General features: G+C 40.4%; 1 protein-coding gene across 1 annotated transcript; it reads left to right on the forward strand.

Annotated features, from left to right (window-relative positions):
* Positions 1–18,447: 18,447 nt before the first annotated feature.
* On the forward strand, positions 18,448–20,619 carry LOC145952098 (uncharacterized). The gene is made up of 4 exons (XM_083064323.1): positions 18,448–18,631; positions 18,737–18,850; positions 19,060–19,338; positions 20,279–20,619. The coding sequence occupies exons 1-4, from the start codon at positions 18,448–18,450 to the stop codon at positions 20,617–20,619; spliced, it is 918 nt and encodes a 305-aa protein (XP_082920449.1).
* The last annotated feature ends 872 nt before the right edge of the window (positions 20,620–21,491 follow it).

Consider the following 21,491-nt stretch of genomic DNA (forward strand, 5'->3'; position numbering starts at 1 on the left):
CTTATTATAGTAGGGAGCTTATGGATAAGCTCCAAAGACTCCAACAAAAGAACATGAGTGTGGAGGAGTATAGACGAAAAATGGAGTTGTATCTCATGAGGGCTGGGATAAGGGAAGAAGAAAGATTAACCATTGCTAGGTTTTTGAGTGGTCTAAATTTTGATATAAGAGATAGGGTTGAGTTACTCCCTTATAGGGACCTTGATGATTTGGTCCAACTTTGTATAAGGGTGGAACAACAAAACTTGAGAAAAAATTCTTTTAAAGGAAAAACTCAAGCTAACTCTTATATCAAGAAGGATTACAAGAGGGAGGGTCAACATGACTATTCTACAAACTCTAGTAAAGGACAAGAAAAAGAAAGAAAAAGAAAAAGATAAAAATAAGAATGTTGTCACTTCTAGTAGTAAAACTAGTGACATCAAATGCTTTAAATGTCTTGGGAGAGGCCACATAGCTTCTCAATGTCCAACTAAAAAGGTCATGATTTTGAGAGGACTGTAGACCCCTAAAATTGTCCGGGTCGGAAATAAGACCCAAAGACTCTCGAAGACCGAAGGAAAGTCAGCCGGAAGGACTCCTGGAAGACCCTAGGATGATTCTTTGTAGGTCTAGAAGTCTTAGAGTAGCTTAGAATAAGGGTGTGCGAGGATTGGAGCTCAATACACCCTCCTAGAGGTTCAGTACGGCCGTACTGAGCCATTTGAACTACAATACGTAGTGAAATCAATACGGCCGTACTGAAGTTTTTGAACTTCAGTACGGCCGTACTGTAGTTCAAAAACTCAGTACGGGCCGTATTGACCCCTTAGGCCGTACTGCGCCTCAATCCTATAAATAGGACGTCATTGGCACGTCCTCCCACACATTTGGAGCATTTCTCCACCCTCTGGCTGAGTATTCTTGGGTTTTTGAGCTATTCTCTGCCCTAGAAATCTCTCCGAGAGCTGATCCGACTAAGTTCTTGAGTTCATGAGCCTTTAGCTTGAGACTCGAACAAGTCGAAGGGAAATCTCTTTGATTTCCATAGTAAACATTATTTTTAGGGAAAGAAGCGAGCGAACGTGTAGTGGGAAGGAGCGCCAAAAAGCCTCCTAATTCCTTTTTGAATCTATAAAAGCACGCTTCAAAGGTTTCTTTCCAAATCCTTTCTTTTACCGTTTTCATTTATCGCTTTTTTTGATTGTTGCATTGCACGTTTAAAGCTTTCATCATGTAGATAGTTTACTTATAATCGTTCCAATAAATAGGGGTAGTTTAGTAATTTTACGCTATTATTTATGAAATAATCCGTCATAGGGAACCCGAAAGGGGCGTTGTGGGGTGCTAACACCTTCCCCGCACGTAATCGACTCCCTTACCCAACTCTGGTTGTAATGGCCAAAGTTGATTTGCGAAAATCAATTGCCTTATGTCTTTTTCCAATGTTTTGAGTAAAACATTGGTGGCGACTCCAAGAACCCCTTTTTGCGAAAACCACTAATCCATGGAGGGTCCCGTTTGGGATTAACATGGATTGGTGAGAATCATTTAACAAAATTGTTAGTTCGATGAGGTCTCAGTTTGAGAATAAGTCTTTCTAACAATCCATCATTTTTCAAAACTAAAAAGAGTCCGACCATCGTCGCGAATGCCAATGTCCGTTTCGGCAGGTGGCGACAAGGACAAGACATTTATAGTAGTCTTGATGAATCTAGTTCTACCACTTGAAGTGATAGTGAGACTAGTAAGGAAGATCATCCAATTGAAAAGCTATATCCTATTGATGGTGATCTTCGTATGGTCAAAAGGCTTCTTGGAAGTCAACCTTGTCCCACTTCACTATCACAAAGAGAGAACATCTTTCACACAAGATGTTTAGTTTCCAAAAGAACTTGTTCTCTTATTGTTGATAGTGGATCATGCTCTAATTGTTGTAGTACAAGGTTGGTTAACAAGTTATCCCTTACCAATATTCCTCACCCTCACCCTTATAAACTTCATTGGCTCAATGAAGGTGAGGAATTGGAAGTAAATCAACAAGTGAAGGTCAAGTTTTCTATAGGGGATTATAAAGAAAAAGTTTTATGTGATGTGATCCCTATGGAAGCTTGTCATATTTTACTTGGTAGGCCATGGCAATTTGATAAACACACTATACATGATGGCCTCACTAACAAAATAACCTTCACTCATAAAAATAAGGAAATTGTTTTTAATCCTTTAACACCACCCCAAGTGTTTGAGGATCAAAAACAAATGAAAAGAAAATGAAATAAAGAAAGGGAAGAAGGAAAGAGTATGGATAAAGGGGACTCCACTAAAGCCTTTGTGACCAAGGAGAGTTATTTTATTAACAAACAAGCCTTGAAAAGAACTCTTTTTCTTCATAAAAGTTTTGACTCTTATCCTAATGGTGCCACTAATCTTAAAGTTGAGAATGAGGAACAAAATAAATTTCAAGCAAAGAATTCTCAACTTCGAGATATAGTGAAGAAGGAGTGGACTATTCCTAGTTTTACTCCTTATACTACTTCCTTGGAGGTGCACAAGGGAGAAAGTATTTCTGTTGTTTTAATAAAGCACCCAATTTTTGGTTTACATTGTTTGATGGATACAACTTATAATAATCTATATTGTATGTTTGCTCTTATGGGAAGTTCTTTCTCTTTTGAACTTAATATGATTCCTTCCCTGCAAGACAAATATAGCTTATATGATTATGAGTATCTGTAGACCCCTAAAATTGTCCGGGTCGGAAATAAAGCTTGAAGACTCTTGAAGATCAAAGGAAAGTCAGCCGGAAGGACTCCTGGAAGACCCTGGAAGACCCTAGGATGACAATCTGTAGGTTTAGAGGTCTTAGAGTAGCAAAAAATAAGAAAGTGGAGGGAATGAAGCCCAATACGGCCTCCCAGAAGTTCAGTACGGCCGTATTGAACATTTTAAACTACAATACGGCCGCACTGAACTCAATACGGCCGTATTGAAGTTTCTGAACTTCAATACGGCTGCATTGAATTCAATACGGCTGCACTGAACTTCAATATGGCTGCACTGAATTTCAATACGGCCGTATTGAGGTTTTTTGAACTTCAATACGGCCGTATTGAATTCAATACGGCCGTATTGTAGTTCAAAACTTCAATACGGACCGTATTGACCCCCAGAGGCCGTATTGCGCCTCATCCCTATAAATATGACGTCAATTGGACGTCATTACACACTTTTGGACTGAGTTTTAACCCTCTTCTTGAGTATTCTGGGTTTTTTTGAGCAGTGCTCTGCCTAGAAATCACTCGGAGAGTTGATCCGACGAAGTTTTTGAGTCACGAGCCATTTGCTTGAGTCTCGAACCTAGTCGAAGGGAAATCCTCCGGATTTCCATAGTTAAAATTTTATAGGAGGGAGCGAGCGGTCTTGTAGAGGGAGGGAACGCCAAAATGCTTCCCAATTTCTATCAAGATATATAAGAAAGCACGCTTCAAAGGTTTATCTCTTTAAAGTCCCTTCTTTTACCGCTTTCTGTGTGTACATATTTAAACTGTCATCATGTAGATAGTTAATTTATAATTGCTTAGAATAAATAGGGGTAATTTAGTAATTTTGCACTATTATTTTTAAATAATCTGTCATAGGGAACCCGAAAGGGGCGCTGTGGGGTGCTAACACCTTCCCCACGCGTAACCGACTCCCTTACCCGACTCTGGTTGTCATGGCCGAAGTCGATTTTTGAATCGATTGCCTTAAACTTCTTTTTCCAATGTTTTGAGTAAAACATTGGTGGCGACTCCACGAACCCTTCCTTTTTATGAAAACCGCTAATCCATGGAGGGTCCCGCTTGGGATTAACATGGATTGGTGAGCCTTTTAATAAAATTGCTCGTTTGACAAGGTCTCAGTTTGAGAATAAGTCATTCTAGCAATCCATATTTTTAAACAAATAAAAGAGTCCAACCATCCTTCGCGAATGCCGAAAGCCCGTTTCGGGCCGGTGGCGACAGATGGCGACTTCACTGGGGAAGCTTCGAGAGTCAGTCCCATTTAGTGACAGATTATTTTTAACAAATAATAGTTAAAATTACTTCATTACCCCTTGCTTGTATGATAACATGCTTTATTTATATGGCTTTAATAAACTGTTGTATGTTTAATTTTACGCAATTGTTTGAAATAAAAACTGCACACAAACCTTTGCACACAACAGTTCCCTCTATACCCGGGGGCATGAGTGGTAAGCCATAGGGAGTGGATGTTAGTACGGCCGGTTGTCGAATGGGTCTATAGGTGCCCGTAGACCGTTGTCAGAAAGCATCACTCAAGGTGATAACCATGAACTCGAGTCCGACAGTGCGTTGGAGCTTTCCATCGACTTACGACGAGAGGAATTGGGTCCCTATAATGGGGGCACCTTGGGGGCCTCAGACCGGTGAGAACAGTTAGAACCACCTTGAATATGCACTTTTCTGCAGGAAACCCCTACCTCGTGATTCGCTCGTGACTGTTCGTGGATGAGTGAATTGTTTGTGTAAATGCTTATGTGCAATTGTTTGTGCATTAATAAATAACCTCGTGATAAGGTCTAAGAATAAATCCCCATGCATGAAAAAAAAAAAAAAAAAAAAAAAAAACATGACATGAGAGGAAAGACCATGTGCGAAAATATAATAAAAGTGAGGAGCATGTGCATCATTACCAATAAGACATCATGCATCCTCATAAACCATGCATTTTAGGTTCACCAATACCTCTTGACATGAGTAAAAGAGACCCATAATTATCGAGATTCTCCGTTGAGGAGAGATCATAAGTCAAGGAGGGTAGTAACACTCTGTTTTAAAAAGGCAGCACCTTAAAAATAGAGGGTTATCAAGCTCATGTCAAGAGCGTATTCATTCCATAAATTAATTAGATTAAATATTCATTTTTAGAAAGTGGCTGGTCATCTCTCCATCCTCACACGCGCGCAGAAAATCAAGAAAATGGAAGCATTGGAGGAGCAAAATAAGAAGCTCACAACCGAGCTTTCACAGCTTAAAGAGCAGATGGCGCAAATGATGGAACTCATGCGTCAACATAACTTCCATGGATCAAGCCACAATGACCATGGGTCCCATCATGAGGAAGAGGAGGTGCATGAAGAAGAGCCTCCGCACGCCATACCTATTGGGGCTGGAATTATGATTAAAGAGCCCGAGGTTTCAAAGGAACAATTCCACGCCCTAAAGGATCGGCTAAGGGCTATGGAGGGGCATGACTTCGATATTAAAGATGCCGCCGACATGTGTTTAGTGAGGGACATCCAATTCCCTCCTAAATTTAAAGTGCCGGATTTCCCAAAGTACGTGGGATCGACTTGCCCTAAGAGTCATCTCACCATGTACTGTCGCAAAATGGCTGCATATGCCACAAATGAAAAGCTCTTGATCCATTGCTTCCAAGAGAGCTTAGCCGATACTGCGCTCAATTGGTATATGCAGCTAGATGGAAATCTAGTACATACATGGAGGCAGTTGGCCGACGCCTTTCTCAAGCGCTATAAATACAACATCGACCTAACACCCGATAGGTCAGATATTCAAGCCTTGAGTAAGAAAAATGATGAATCTTTCAAGGCGTACGCCCAACGATGGAGGGAGTTGGCGGCACAGATAGAGCCCCCGCTGTCAGATAAGGAGACGGTGTCCTTATTCATCAACTCGTTGACTGGTCCCTATTACGATAAAATGATAGGGAACACAACGACACTCTTCTCGTACATCATCACCATTGGCGAAAGAGTGGAACAAGGGCTGAAAAGTGGGAAGCTAGCTGGGCTTTCCCAATCATTTGAAGCCAAGAAGACCTACGGGAAGAAGAAGGAGAGAGGAGTCAATGCCGTAAATATTTCTTCATCTTCTTCCACTTCGAAGTCAGGAAAGTCGCAATACAACCCTGTGAGGAAGTTTGATAAACTTCCGACCACATATAGCGACCTCCTACCGAAGCTAGTGGAAGCACGTCTTCTAGCTTATGTTCCACCAAAGAAAATGGATCCACCCTACCCCGATTGGTACAATCCACAAGATAAATGTCTATACCATTCGGGGGCACCGGGGCACTCAACGGAGAACTGCAGAGTTCTCAAATATAAGGTCCAAGACCTTATTGATGCTGGGTGGGTCACCTTCGATTCGACAGCGCCCGACGTGAGCAAGAATCCTCTACCAAAGCAGAAGTAGAGAATGGCAAGCCACGATAGGGCCCCTTCATATTTTTCTTTTCTTTTCTTTTAAGGACTCATGATCAGTACCCGAGATCATGAGAACCTTTTCATGTAAATAAGGGTTTTTGTACATTTTACATATATCAATAAAGAGGCATTTTTCACACATTATTCTCTCATTTTGTTCTTTTCTCTCTTTCCTCATTAACATTAATAAATTCTAAACCTAAACAGAACCAATAAATAATTATGTCTGTGATTGTTCGCTCTGATCGGGATCCGAAAGCCGAGGATGAATGGGTTGAGTTGGACAGTGATGAGGAGACCATCTCTCCGGATCTGCGAAGACTGCTAGACCAAGAAGCTCGTCTACTCCAACCGTATCAAGAAGAATTGGAGATCGTGAATTTGGGGCAGGGTCAAGAGTTGCGAGAGGTCAACATTGGGACCCATATCAGTGATGAAATAAGAGCACAATTGATCCAATTATTAAGGGAATACAAGGACGTATTCGCATGGTCGTACCGTGATATGCCCGGTTTGGACTCTAAAATCGTCGAGCACAAGTTGCCATTGAAAGAAGGGTTTCGACCCGTTAAGCAAAAGCTTCGACGAATCAAGCCCGAATGGTCTTTAAAGATCAAGGAGGAAGTGGAAAAACAATTAGACGCGGGATTCTTGGTTGTGTCCCAGTATCCCGAATGGCTGGCTAACATTGTGCCAGTCATCAAAAAGAATGGAAAGGTTAGAGTTTGTGTTGACTATAGGGATCTAAATCGTGCCAGTCCAAAGGACGATTTTCCCTTGCCACACATTGATACACTTGTGGATCACACAGCCACAAACACACTCTATTCCTTTATGGATGGATACTCAGGGTATAACCAAATCAAGATGAATATGGAAGACCGCGAGAAAACTTCTTTCATCACACCCTGGGGCACCTTCTGCTACAGGGTGATGCCTTTTGGACTTAAAAATGCGGGCGCCACCTACCAACGAGCGATGGTGACACTATTCCACGACATGATCCATAAAGAAATTGAAGTATACGTGGACGACATGATCGCAAAGTCGAAAAACGAGATGAACCACATTCAATATTTGAGAAAATTATTCAATCGGCTTCGCAAGTATCAGCTTAAGCTAAATCCGGCTAAGTGTACTTTCGGAGTCCGGTCGGGTAAGCTTCTCGGGTTCATCGTCAGTGAAAAAGGCATAGAGGTGGACCCTGATAAAGTAAAGGCAATAATGGAAATGCCTACTCCTAAAACTGAGAAAGAAATTAGAGGATTCCTCGGCAGGGTGAACTACGTCGCAAGGTTCATCGCACAGTTGACTGACACGTGCAAGCCAATATTCAAGCTGTTGCGCAAGAATCATTCCGAAGTTTGGGATGAAAATTGTCAACAAGCTTTTGATAAGATCAAACAGTGCTTGGCCAATCCACCGGTATTGGTGCCACCTGTCGAGGGAAGACCATTAATCCTCTACTTGACGGTGCTTGATGAGTCTATGGGGGTTGTGCTGGGACAACAAGATGAAACAGGAAAGAAAGAACAAGCCATCTACTACCTGAGCAAGAAATTTCTTGATTATGAAACCCGCTATACGCCGCTAGAAAAAACGTGCTGCGCGTTAGCATGGGCAACACAAAGGCTCAGGCAGTACATGATTAGGCATACTACTTGGTTGGTTTCCAAAATGGATCCAATCAAGTACGTGTTCGACAAACCAATAATCACTGGGAAGATTGCCCGATGGCAAGTACAGTTATCAGAATTTGACATAATACATGTCACACAAAAGGCCATCAAGGGCAGCACCCTAGCTGATTACCTAGCACATGGGCCGACCAACGACTACCAATCCCTTCAGGATGATTTCCCCGATGAGCATATAATGCATCTACAACATGAAGAGCTTACAGATGATGCATGGACCATGTATTTTGATGGAGCCTCCAACATGCTTGGACGAGGGATTGGCACAGTGCTAATCTCTCCACAAGGAAAACACATTCCCATAACGGCAAGACTCAACTTCGATTGTACAAACAATATGGCAGAATACGAGGCTTGCGCGTTGGGAATCCAAGCAGCCATCAACAATGGTATCCTAAAGCTCAAAGTGTTTGGTGATTCGGCCCTAGTCATCTACCAATTACGAGGTGAATGGGAAGTCCGAAATCCCAAATTGATACCATATGTTGAGCACATCAAAGATTTGACACAACTCTTCCAAAGTGTCGTCTTTGAATACATTCCAAGGGAGGAAAATCAGTTTGCCGACGCTCTTGCTACACTATCATCAATGTTCGCCTTGGATAATGAGCATGAAATGCCCATCATCAATATCCGGAGACATGATAAGCAAGCGTTTTGCCTTCTGATAGATGAAGTAGTTGATGATCACCCATGGTTCCATGACATCAAGCAATATTTGACAAAAGGGGAATATCCTGATATGGCCAGTGATAATGACAAGAAGCATATCCGAAGAAGGGCCATGGGATTTTTGCTAGTCGGCGAAACCCTCTACAAGAAAAATTATGACTCGGTCTTGTTGAGATGTGTAGACCAAGTCGAAGCTCAAAACATGATCAAAGAAGTTCATGAGGGGGTTTTCGGTACCCACATTCCCGGGCCCGCAATGGCTAAAAAGATCCTCAGGGCGGGATATTATTGGTCGACCATGGAAAAGGATTGTTACCAGTATGCGCGGAAATGCCATAAATGTCAAGCATATGCCGATAACATTCATGTCCCACCCACTCCACTCAACGTGTTGGCTTCACCTTGGCCATTCGCAATGTGGGGCATGGATGTTATTGGACCTATCGAGCCAAAAGCATCCAATGGACATAGGTTCATCCTTGTGGCCATTGACTATTTCACCAAATGGGTAGAAGCGGCATCATATGCTCATGTGACCCGAAAGATGGTAACATCCTTCATCAGGAAGAACATCATATGCAGATACGGTATTCCCGATAAAATCATCACTGATAATGGATCCAATCTAAATAACAAGATGGTGGAAGAACTGTGCCAAGAGTTCAAAATCCAACACCACAACTCTTCCCCCTATCGACCAAAGATGAATGGGGCAGTCGAGGCAGCCAATAAAAATATCAAGAAGATAGTGCAAAAGATGGTTGTCTCATTCAAAGACTGGCATGAGATGCTACCCTTCGCTCTCCATGGATACAGGACTTCAGTGCGCACATCCACAGGAGCTACTCCATTCTCCCTCGTTTATGGGATGGAGGCGGTCTTGCCTGTTGAAGTCGAGATACCTTCTCTAAGGGTAATCATGAAAGCGAAACTTTCCGAGGCAGAATGGGTTCAAGGCCGATACGACCAATTGAACCTCATTGAAGAGAAACGGCTGAACGCCATATGCCATGGTCAAGCCTATCAAAGGAAGATCAAAAAGGCTTTTGACAAGAGAGTCCACCCTCGAGTCTACCATGAGGGAGAGCTGGTAATGAAGAAATTACTACCAGCCCAAAAGGACAAAATCGGAAAGTGGGCCCCGAATTACGAAGGACCATACGTGGTGAAGCGAGCCTTCTCCGGAGGAGCATTGATCCTCACAGACATAGATGGAGAAGAACTTTGATACCCAGTCAACGCCGACGTGGTAAAGAAGTATTATGCTTGAAGACGTTGCTTGCATAAGCCCGCTAGGATGAAAACCCGAAAAAGGGCATCCTAGGCAAAAGTTAGGGCAAAACAAAAAGCCCGCCAGTACAAGGGTACTAGGCAAAATAAAGGCAAAATTATCCCCACTAGGATACGTCCTAGGCAAAAGTTAGGGGCAAAAGAATAAGATGTAAAAGCAAAGCAAGCAACGGTCACTTGAATCGAAAACCGAAAGGCGGTTCAAGTGATTATCTTCTAGAAGCAAGCGTCTTGCAGCATCTACACTCCTGGCTCAGGCATCTCACCCGAAGCGATTAGGGGAACGGGAAGAGCGACAATTACAGGTATAATTGTTTAAGCCAAAAATGTATAGCCTACCTTGGCCAGCCATTCTTCAGAAAATCCCTTTGTAAATCTTTCTGTAAAAAACATTTGAATATCAATAAAATATCCATTTGTTTCTTTTCTCTCTTGACCATGTGATTATGCCTTTAAATTGATGATTCAAAAATTGTACGAAACTCTGTTAATAATCGGTCAAATAAAGAAAATTGGAGGGGTTCCTATAAAAATCAGTAATCTCCTGCATTAAAAGGCTCACGAAAATACTCCCTCGCGTTAATAACAGAAGTCCCTCTAAAAGAAGAAGAGGATAGGGAGAGCCATTCACTTTTCTAAATAAAAGAACAAAAATAAAAACTTGCATCGCGTGCATCACACACATTAGTTGCACATTTAAAGACCTTACCACGAGGCAATTGCATAAAATAGAAAAAATAGAAAATTGCTTGTGTATGACAGCAGTCAACAAAAGCCGAAAACGAAAAAAGGCAAGGATACAAACAATACTCCTCAGTTTGTACAGAATAACTGAGCCTGGAGAGGCTTGCCGAAACAATACTCCCACAGAATAATTGAGCCTGGAGAGGCTTGCCGAAATAATACTCTCTCAGAATAACTGAGCCTGGAGAGGCTCGCTGAAATAATACTCTCTCAGAATAATTGAGCCTGGAGAGGCTTGCCGAAATAATACTCCCACAGAATAACTGAGCCTGGAGAGGCTTGCCAAAATAATACTCCCCAGAGATATTTTAGCTTTCACTCTTGGACCAAATTTCCCAGAGAAAGCTATCCAAACCAGATCATCGAAATTCCCCAACGGAAGCATGATCCAAACAAAATATCCAAATCAAAGGACCTAAACTTCCTCAGTGGAAGATAGCTTTCCAACTCAAACGAAGAGTGAAGCTAAGCCTGAAGAGGCTTTCTAAATAATACTCTGGGATACATAAGAACTTCAAATCCCCAGTCGCCTACACAGAGGCATTCCTACAAAAAGCAAAAATCCAAAAAGATCAATAACAATTCCCCAAGCGGAATTTGGCTTTTCAGCCAATCATTGAACATCAAGATGATATGCCTAACAGAAGAGGCTAATCAAAATCAACATCCAGAATCCCCAGCGGATAACAGCCTACACAGAGGCAGCAAAAATCAAAAAATCCAAAAGAGTCGCCCGAATAAGGATAACCGGGATACTCCACCACCGTCAAAAGGACGTCAGCCAACCATAAGGCACCGCTCATCTCAGAAAGAGCATCTTTGTGTCTACACCCCAAGGAAACAAAAATCCCTCAATGGGCACCAATTACGCAATGCAAAATTGGGACACAAGAACCTATGAGTAACTGCACATCCCCTAGACGGATCCCTGCGTTATCCAGCCCTCAGCGGCACCAAAATCAAAGACAATCGTCGAAGCAGCATCGTGGACTGTGGAGACAAAACTATCACAAATCCCTGGAGAGGGCAAACTCACGCTACCCAGATGTCCAGAGCACCGAGGTATGCACAAGCCTGGAGAGGCAATACTTAGCTACCCAGATGTCCAGAGCACCGAGGTATGCACAAGCCTGGAGAGGCAATACTCAGCTACCCAGATGTCCAGAGCACCGAGGTATGCACAAGCCTGGAGAGGCAATACTCAGCTACCCAGATGTCCAGAGCACCGAGGTATGCACAAGCCTGGAGAGGCAATACTCAGCTACCCAGATGTCCAGAGCACCGAGGTATGCACAAGCCTGGAGAGGCAATACTCAGCTACCCAGATGTCCAGAGCACCGAGGTATGCAATGAGCCTGGAGAGGCGACGACTAATACTCACCCTGGAGAGGGCAAACTCAACCTGGAGAGGCTACTCAGCAATTTTCCACCAGAAGACACTACAAGTCGGAAGGATGGCCTTATTCCCCGGACAATTGGGTCAACTCCTTTACTTATCAACCGGTACACTAAAAGGCCGTTTGACTAAGTAAAGGGGGGGCAGCTGTAGACCCCTAAAATTGTCCGGGTCGGAAATAAAGCTTGAAGACTCTTGAAGATCAAAGGAAAGTCAGCCGGAAGGACTCCTGGAAGACCCTGGAAGACCCTAGGATGACAATCTGTAGGTTTAGAGGTCTTAGAGTAGCAAAAAATAAGAAAGTGGAGGGAATGAAGCCCAATACGGCCTCCCAGAAGTTCAGTACGGCCGTATTGAACATTTTAAACTACAATACGGCCGCACTGAACTCAATACGGTCGTATTGAAGTTTCTGAACTTCAATACGGCTGCATTGAATTCAATACGGCTGCACTGAACTTCAATACGGCTGCACTGAACTTCAATACGGTCGTATTGAGATTTTTTGAACTTCAATACGGCCGTATTGAATTCAATACGGCCGTATTGTAGTTCAAAACTTCAATACGGACCGTATTGACCCCCAGAGGCCGTATTGCGCCTCATCCCTATAAATATGACTTCAATTGGACGTCATTACACACTTTTGGACTGAGTTTTAACCCTCTTCTTGAGTATTCTGAGTTTTTTTGAGCAGTGCTCTGCCTAGAAATCACTCGGAGAGTTGATCCGACGAAGTTTTTGAGTCACGAGCCATTTGCTTGAGTCTCGAACCTAGTCGAAGGGAAATCCTCCGGATTTCCATAGTTAAAATTTTATAGGAGGGAGCGAGCGATCTTGTAGAGGGAGGGAACGCCAAAACGCTTCCCAATTTCTGTCAAGATATATAAGAAAGCACGCTTCAAAGGTTTATCTCTTTAAAGTCCCTTCTTTTACCGCTTTCTGTGTGTACATATTTAAACTGTCATCATGTAGATAGTTAATTTATAATTGCTTAGAATAAATAGGGGTAATTTAGTAATTTTGCACTATTATTTTTAAATAATCTGTCATAGGGAACCCGAAAGCGGCGCTGTGGGGTGCTAACACCTTCCCCACGCGTAACCGACTCCCTTACCCGACTCTGGTTGTCATGGCCGAAGTCGATTTTTGAATCGATTGCCTTAAACTTCTTTTTCCAATGTTTTGAGTAAAACATTGGTGGCGACTCCACGAACCCTTCCTTTTTATGAAAACCGCTAATCCATGGAGGGTCCTGCTTGGGATTAACATGGATTGGTGAGCCTTTTAATAAAATTGCTCGTTTGACAAGGTCTCAGTTTGAGAATAAGTCATTCTAGCAATCCATATTTTTAAACAAATAAAAGAGTCCAACCATCCTTCGCGAATGCCGAAAGCCCGTTTCGGGCCGGTGGCGACAGTATCTAGCAAACAATCAAATTCAAAATTGTTTAGGACGTTTTCTAGTAGTTTTTTCTTCATATTCTAGGAAAAGCCTAGGTTACCATTTAGGGTACTTTAGGCAAGATGTAGTAGTGTTTAGAAATCATTCTTTTCATTGTCTTAGTTATAGTGTTCTTACATTTTTAGGTATTACTTATAGGTTATCCTTAGAAGAGGAGCCTATTTCTACTTTTAGGGAGTCTAATTTTGATAGTTTATTTTTCTTTTTTAGGCTAGATTGAAAGACTCTTCTTAGGATTTATGAAAATTTCATCTCTTATCCATTGTATGTTGTACATGTAGGTGTTGATTTTTCTTCCATGCATCCTCGAGATTTGAGGACAAATCCTTTTCAAGAGGGAGGGGATGATAGAATCATGCTTTGGAATGCAAGAGGTGACATACTCAAAGATGCAAGAGGAGAGGGCTAGACATGGAGGCTTGGGCCAGTCAAGGCCCAATGGGCCCGATGGGCTTGGAAGGCCCAAGTCAAGCTTCTCATGGGCCTATCTTGACATGTCTATTATTCTTATATTTTATTAGTATAGTTTACATATATTTTGGTCTTGTATTTTGGACCACTTAGAGTAGCATTTTTGAGCTTTAGGCTTGTTGGGCCTAGTTTTGGGCTTCATGGGCTTTTGGGCTTTTGGTACCCAATATTGGGCTCATTTTCATTCTTATAATTTTTCCTTTTCATTTTATTTGATTGATCATTGTAATTAGGTCATTAGAATAGGATTATACAAGGATTACTTAAATAAGAAAATTAGACTAACTTAGGTTTAATTTGGAAGTCATTTAAGTTACATTTGAGTCACATGTTTTGCACCATTGGTGGCTGAACATGTGCCACTCAAATTAACCCTGAATAACTCTCAAATCAAACCTAGATGCACCTTAGATACCTAAAGTTTTGGCCAAACACATGGGAGCCAAAATTTGAATTCAAATTTCAAATTTGAATTCAAATTTTGGGCGCCACATGTAAGCTTTGACTTAGGCGCCCAAAAGTGTGCAAATCTGGATGCTACTTAAGTGCTTCTTCTACTCTTTGTATTTAATTTTGACATATATGAAATTTGAGAGCTCATTCAGCCAAATTTCTCTTGAGAGTCACCGTGAGAGAGAGCTTCACTTTTAGGAACCCTACTAGGTTTTCCTCCTCTTTGAAGTGAGCTTTCCCTTGAACCTTAAGCTTGGATGCTTCCATCCAAGGCTTAGACCTATTTCCATCCGAGAATCCTCCTTCTTCCTAAGTGTTCTTTGCTTTAGTTTCAAGTCTTCTTGAAGAGATCCAAGCTTTGGTGAATCCGAGGAGAAGACACCAATCCCTTCTCCTAGAGTTCTCCATCAAATCTTCTTTTACCCTTATCTTTTACTTTGTGTAATATCTTGATTGTATTTTGAAAAGATTGTTCTTGATTAACATGTTTTCATGAGCAACATTGGTTTGAACTGAGCATTACATATTTTTCGATTGGTTAATCAAGAAAGCATATAGGATTCATTGAAAATTCAATTTTAGAAAAGTTTAAATTGAAATAAAGATCCTAAAAACTTTGAAAATGTTTAAAGTGTCATAGAATCCAATTCACCCCTCCTCTTGGATTGAGCCATTCTTTTCTAACATCTTTGATTAGAGTTGAACATGAGCTTGAAAATTTGAAAATTGAACATGAAAATCTACAAACAATTTTAAACTTCAATGAAACTCATTGTGAAACCTCCTCCTCTTCAAAAGATGATTGTGAAAGTTGTTAGCTTTTAGAAAAAGAAAATGTTGATTTGAAAAATTCACAAATGGAAATGCAAATTTGGATATCATTTTGGGAAAGCAAAGACATGCTTTTGATAGAAGTGGACTTGGTTTTAATCAAAACATGAACATGCCATCAAAATAAAAGAAAAAGTTTTTGAAAGAAACCAATCTTTTAGAAAATTCAAAGAAAATTTCATAAAACAAACTACTTGTTTTTATTGTTGTAAGAAAGGACATACAATGAGAAATTGCTATTCCAAGAAATATGGTGTTCCAAATGGTGAAATGATTTGGATTAAAAAAGGCCAAAGGTTGAAAACTAACCATCAAGGACCCATCACATGGGTACCTAAATCAATTTTCTGATTTTGTTGTAGGAATGCTTGAGAGCCAAAAGTTTGCTATGGTATCTTGATAGTGGTTACTCAAGACACATGACTAGAGATCCTTCAAAGTTTTCAAGTCTGAAATTAAAGCATGAAGGATTTGTTACATATGGTGACAACAACAAAGGAAGGATTCTTGGTTGTGGAAATGTTGTTAACTCTTCTTCCTCAACATTGATTGAAAATGTGTTGCTTGTTGAAGGGCTGAAACATAATTTGCTAAGTATAAGCCAACTAAGTGATAAGGGATTCAAAATTGAATTTGATAATTCTTGTTTTTTGATTTGTGATAAACTGACCAAAGAAATTAGATTCATTGGAAAAAGAATTAATAACATTTACATGTTAGACTTAGAGCATTCAATCACAATTTCTAACACAAAATGCTTGATCACTAAGGAAGACAATGTTTGGCTTTGGCATAGAAGAGCAGGACACATACATATGAATCATTTAAACAAATTAATTAGAAAAGAGCTAGTAATTGGATTACCTAAACTCAAGTTTAGCAAGGATGAACTATGTGATGCTTATCAAAAGGGAAAGCAAGTGAAGGTTAGTTTTAAAAGCAAAAATCTAATTTCAACTTCTAGGCCTTTGCAACTAATTCACATGGACTTGTTTGGTCCTTCAAGAACCATGAGCCTAGGAGGGAATTACTACGGGCTGGTTATGGTGGATGACTATTCAAGGTTTACTTGGGTAATGTTTCTTTCTACTAAGAGTGATGCCTTCAATGCTTTTAAGAAATTTGCTAAGCTTGTCCAAAATGAGAAGAACACAAACATCACCTCAATTAGGAGTGATCATGAAAGAGAATTCCAAAATGTCTTATTCCAAAAATTCTGTGAGGAATATGGAATTGATCACAATTTTTCAACACCTAGGACTCCTCAACAAGATGGGGTTTTGGAAAGGAAAAATAGGTCTCTTGAGGAATTAGCTAGAACAATGCTAAATGAGACTAGTTTACCTAAATACTTTTGGGTTGATGCACTTAATACATCATGTCATGTATTAAACAAAGTTATAATTAGGCCTATTCTAAAAAGAACACCTTATGAGATTTACAAGGGTAGGAAGCCTAATATCTCATACTTCAAAGTATTTGGTTGTAAATGTTTTGTGTTAAACAATGGTAAGGAACAACTTGGGAAATTTGAAGCTAAAGCTGATGAAGCAATTTTTTTGGGTTACTCTACAAATAACAAGGCTTATAGAGTGTTTAATAAGAGAACCTTAATTAGTAGTCGAAGAATTTGTACATGTTGTGTTTGATGAGACCAACCAACAAGAATCAAAGCAAACTGAAATAGAAGACTTAATTGAATTGCTTGATCAACCTCCCTTAGAAAATGAAAAAATTTAGATGCCTAAAGAGAGTGAATCAATAGAAACCACTGAAAAGACAAGTGAACAACTACCTAAGGAATGGAAAACTTCTAAGGGCTTATCATTGGAAAAAGAATTGATAACATTTACATGTTAGAGTTAGAGAATTCAACCATAATTTCTAACACCAAATGCTTGATCACTAAGGAAGAAAATGTTTGGCTTTGGCATAGAAGGGTTGCACACATACATATGAATCACTTAAACAAATTAAGTAGAAAAGAGTTAGTAATTGGATTACCTAAACTCAAGTTTAGCAAGGATAAACTATGTGATGATTGTCAAAAATGCAAGCAAGTGAAGGCTAGCTTTAAAAGCAAAAATATGATTTCAACATCTAGGCCTTTGCAACTAATTCACATGGATTTGTTTGGTCCTTCAAGAACCATGAGTCTAGGAGGGAATTACTATGGGCTGGTTATGGTAGATGACTATTCAAGGTTTATTTACGTAATGTTTCTTGCTAATAAGAGTGATGCCTTCAATGCTTTCAAGAAATTTACTAAGCTTGTTTAAAATGAAAAAAAAAACATAAACATCACCTCATGAAGGAGAATTCAAAAATGTTTTGTTTCAAAAATTCTGTGAGGAACATGGCATTGATCATAATTTTTCAGCACCTAGGACCCTTCAACAAAATGGGGTTGTAAAAATGAAAAATAGGTCTCTTGATGAATTAGCTAGAACAATGCTAAATAAGACTAATTTCAAATACTTTTGGGCTGATGCAATTAATCAAGAATTAATATAGGAGTCATTCCCATTTGTTAATGGTTCAATTAACTTCATTGAGAATTCATATTAGAAAAGTTTTGAGTGAAATAAAGATCCTTAAACTCTAAAATTTTTTTAAGTGTCATTGAATCCAATTCACCCCCCTCTTTTAGATTAAGCCATTCTTTTCTATCACAACCAGCAATAACAACAGTCATCCCCTCCCTTCCAGAACAATGCTGGTCTCAGTAGATATGTGCCTCCCCTTGTCCAATAGCAACAACAGAGACAACATGATGTTCTTGCACCTCCACTAGCTCAACCTTCTATTTTTGAGCCTTCATTGGAGAAGTTGGTGAGGCAGATGACCATTCAAAACATGCAGTTTCAGAAAGAGACCAGAGCCTCCATTTAAGGTTTGACAAATCAGATGGGTCAGATGACCACTCAACTCAATCAGGCACAGTCCCAAAATTTAGACAAGTTACCTTCACAGACTGTGAAAAATCCAAAGAATGTGAGTGTCATCACCTTGAGGTCTGGCAAGCAGATTGACATACCTGCACCAATACTAGTACCAATACCAAAACCTAAGGCTACACTTGAGAAAGAGGCCCTTGCAGGTGGTAGCATAAAATCTCATTCAAGTGGACCGACCTTCTTCCAGTGCACATAGTGGTGATCTGCAGCAACCTCCTATCCCTCTTCCATTTCCACCAAAACTAATTCCAAGCAAAAATATGGAAGAGGTGGATAAGGAGATATTAGAGACCTTCAAGAAGGTGGAGGTGAACATACCTCTGTTGGATGCCATCAAGAAAATTCCCAAATATGCTAAGTTCCTGAAGGAAATGTGCACCCACAAGAGGAAGCTGAAGGGCAATGAGCGAATTAGCATGGGCAGAAATGTCTTAGCACTTATAGGTAAATTTGTTCCTCACATTCATGAAAAATGTAAGGACCTAGGTACATTCTGTATACCTTGCATTATTGGTAATAGTAAATTTGAAAATTCCATGCTTGATTTAGGAGCTTCAATTAATGTCATGCCTCTGTCTATTTTTAAATCTCTATCTCTTCGACCTCTACAGCCTACGGGTGTGGTCATTCAATTGGCCAATAGGAGTGTTGCCCATCCCACAGGTTTCATAGAAGATGTCTTGGTTTGGGTTGTTGAACTTATTTTCCCACTGATTTTTATGTTCTTGATATGGAGGAGGGATTCTCCCATGGTTATGTCCTTATCATTTTGGGTAGACCATTTTTGAAAATAGCCCGGACCAAAATTGATGTTTATGCTAACACCTTGTTTATGGAATTTGGTGATATTGTTGTTCATTTCAATATTCTAGGTGCCATGAAATTTCCTTCTAAAGATCATTTTCATTCTGTTTTCTGTGTTGAATTGATTGATGATTTAGTTGATGAGCACATTCATGATTTTGATTCTTTTCATGATAAGAAACATTCCTTTTTGTCTAATTTGTATAACTATCTTTCATGCATTGAATCTGAATCTGAATTTGGAAGTGATTTTGATTGTGATGATGCATCTAGATTTGATACTTTGGGTGTTTTACCTCTTGATCTTGATTTTATAGAGTCAGAATGCACTAACCATGTCACAAGAAGTACAAAATAATCTGACTTGCAGGTTGAGGTACAGGCTGCGAAACCCCTTCTCCCTTCTCTGGTTCCTTCTAATGTTCAGCCAGCACCCGCACCCACTGATGGAATAACACTAAGGCCAAGAAGTCCAAGAGGTGATGTATTGAAGGAAGCAAAAGGAATGGGTTAGTGTTGAAAAACCATAGGAGGAGTGAGGCCACTTTTGGACCTTAGCTCCTAAGTTTTTATTAGCATAGCATTTATTTTATTCCTATTTTTCCCTTGTCTTTGATTTCCTATTTTACCCTTGTATCTTGAGGTATCTTAGTCATAGGATTTATTTTCTTTTGTATTTCCCATTTTACCCTTGTATTATGGGGTGCTTTAGATCATAGTTTTTTTTATTTTTGGGCTAAGGTATTTGATTAGGGTGGGAACAAAACCTAGACATATTTTTTGTGGCTCTTGGACCCATTTTTGGTGTTAGAAAGGCTTAGGCCCAAGTGGAGGGCAAAGGTTGCATGGTCTTATCATGCACCTAGATGTAGCCTAACTAATCTCAAAGATTCCATCCTTGGCCACCAAGTTGCATCTAGGGTTCATTTGCATTTCATTTGGTGTGCATTTGGCTTGTGAATTTCGTCCATGCACTCTCCAAATGCAACCCTAGATGCCTCCCACTCCTATAAATACCCTAGGCTATGCATCATGTAAATACTTTGGAATATATGAATTTGAGTGAGCATTTTTGCCTCAAATCCTCTCCTTAGTCACTAGGTCAATTTGGCCTACCTCTCTTATCTCCTCCTTAGAGTGAGTTTAGGGATACCTTGAATGGCCTTCACCTCCACTTACTGAAGAGAGCCAACTAGAACACCCAAAACACCATCCTCCTTTCATTTTTCATATTCGCCCAAGCCATCACCATCTACGCCCACCTTCCTTTTTACCTCACCCTTGAAGGAGATCCACCCCCTAAGGTCACTATCTTGGCCTTGGAAAGGAGCTCCTCTTCACCATTGACATTTGTTCATCCCCTTGGTGGAAAGAGTCCATCACCCACACCAGGGTTGAAGCCTTTTCCAGAGAACCTCAAGTATGCTTACTTGGAGGACGATGAGAGATTTCCTATGATCATTTCCACCTCCCTTGATGTTGATCAAGAGGCGAGGTTGTTACATGTGCTTAGGAAGCATAAGATGGTGATTGGTTGTACCCTGGCAAACATTCCTGGCATTAGCCCATCCACGTGCATGCACAAGATACTATTGGAGGATGGAGCTAAACCAATGAGACAGCCTTAGAGGAGACTTAACCCGGTAATTTCGAACGTTGTAAAGAAAGAGGTGACCAAGCTTCTACAGGTTGGGATCATCTATCCTATTTTAGACAGTCAGTGGGTGAGTCCAGTCCAGGTGGTCCCCAAGAAGACAGGCCTCACTGTTGTTAAGAATGACAGGGATGAGCTCATGCCCACCAGAGTGCAAAATAGTTAGAGAGTCTGTATTGACTACCGGAGGCTTAACCAAGCAACAAGGAAGGATTATTTTCCTTTGCCCTTCATTGATCAGATACTAGAGCGTCTAACAGGTAAATCTCATTACTATTTTCTTGATGGTTTCTCTGGTTATTTTCAAATTCATATTACTCTTGAGGATCAGGAAAAGACCACATTCACTTGCCCCTTTGGCACTTTTTCCTATAGGAGGATGCCCTTTGGCCTATGCAATGCCCCTAGCACATTTCAGTGATGCATGCTTAGTATTTTTAGTGATTTTATTGAAAATTGCATAGAGGTTTTTATGGATGATTTTACTGTTTATGGATCCTCTTTTGACACTTGTTTGGATATTTTGGAAAGAGTTATGAATAGATGCATTGAGACTAACCTTGTTCTTAATTTTGAAAATCTCATTTTATGGTAGAGTAGGGTATAGTTTTGGGGCATACATTTCTAGTCGGGGTATTGAGGTAGACCCTGCAAAAATATCTGTTATTGCACAATTGCCTTACCTCTCTTGTGAGCGAGAGGTGCGATCTTTTCTTGGCCACGCAGGTTTCTACAGGTGCTTCATAAAGGACTTCAGCAAGAAAGCCCTCCCACTATCCAGCTTGTAGTAGAAGGATATTGATTTTGATTTTGATGACAGGTGAAAGGAGGCATTTGACTATCTCA

This window comes from Cajanus cajan, chromosome 9, assembly GCF_000230855.2.
Source record: "Cajanus cajan strain Asha chromosome 9, NIPB_CcT2T_4, whole genome shotgun sequence".
Classification (NCBI taxonomy): domain Eukaryota; kingdom Viridiplantae; phylum Streptophyta; class Magnoliopsida; order Fabales; family Fabaceae; genus Cajanus; species Cajanus cajan.

What these genes read in the sequence shown, in the direction of transcription:
- LOC145952098 (XM_083064323.1), top strand. Translation starts at nt 18,448, where the DNA reads ATGGAAGAGGTGGATAAGGAGATATTAGAGACCTTCAAGAAGGTGGAG. An exon ending in GAGTGTTGCCCATCCCACAG is followed by an intron (nt 18,851 to 19,059) that starts GTTTCATAGAAG and finishes TCAATATTCTAG; the next exon opens with GTGCCATGAAATTTCCTTCT. An exon ending in CACTAACCATGTCACAAGAA is followed by an intron (nt 19,339 to 20,278) that starts GTACAAAATAAT and finishes TCACCCTTGAAG; the next exon opens with GAGATCCACCCCCTAAGGTC.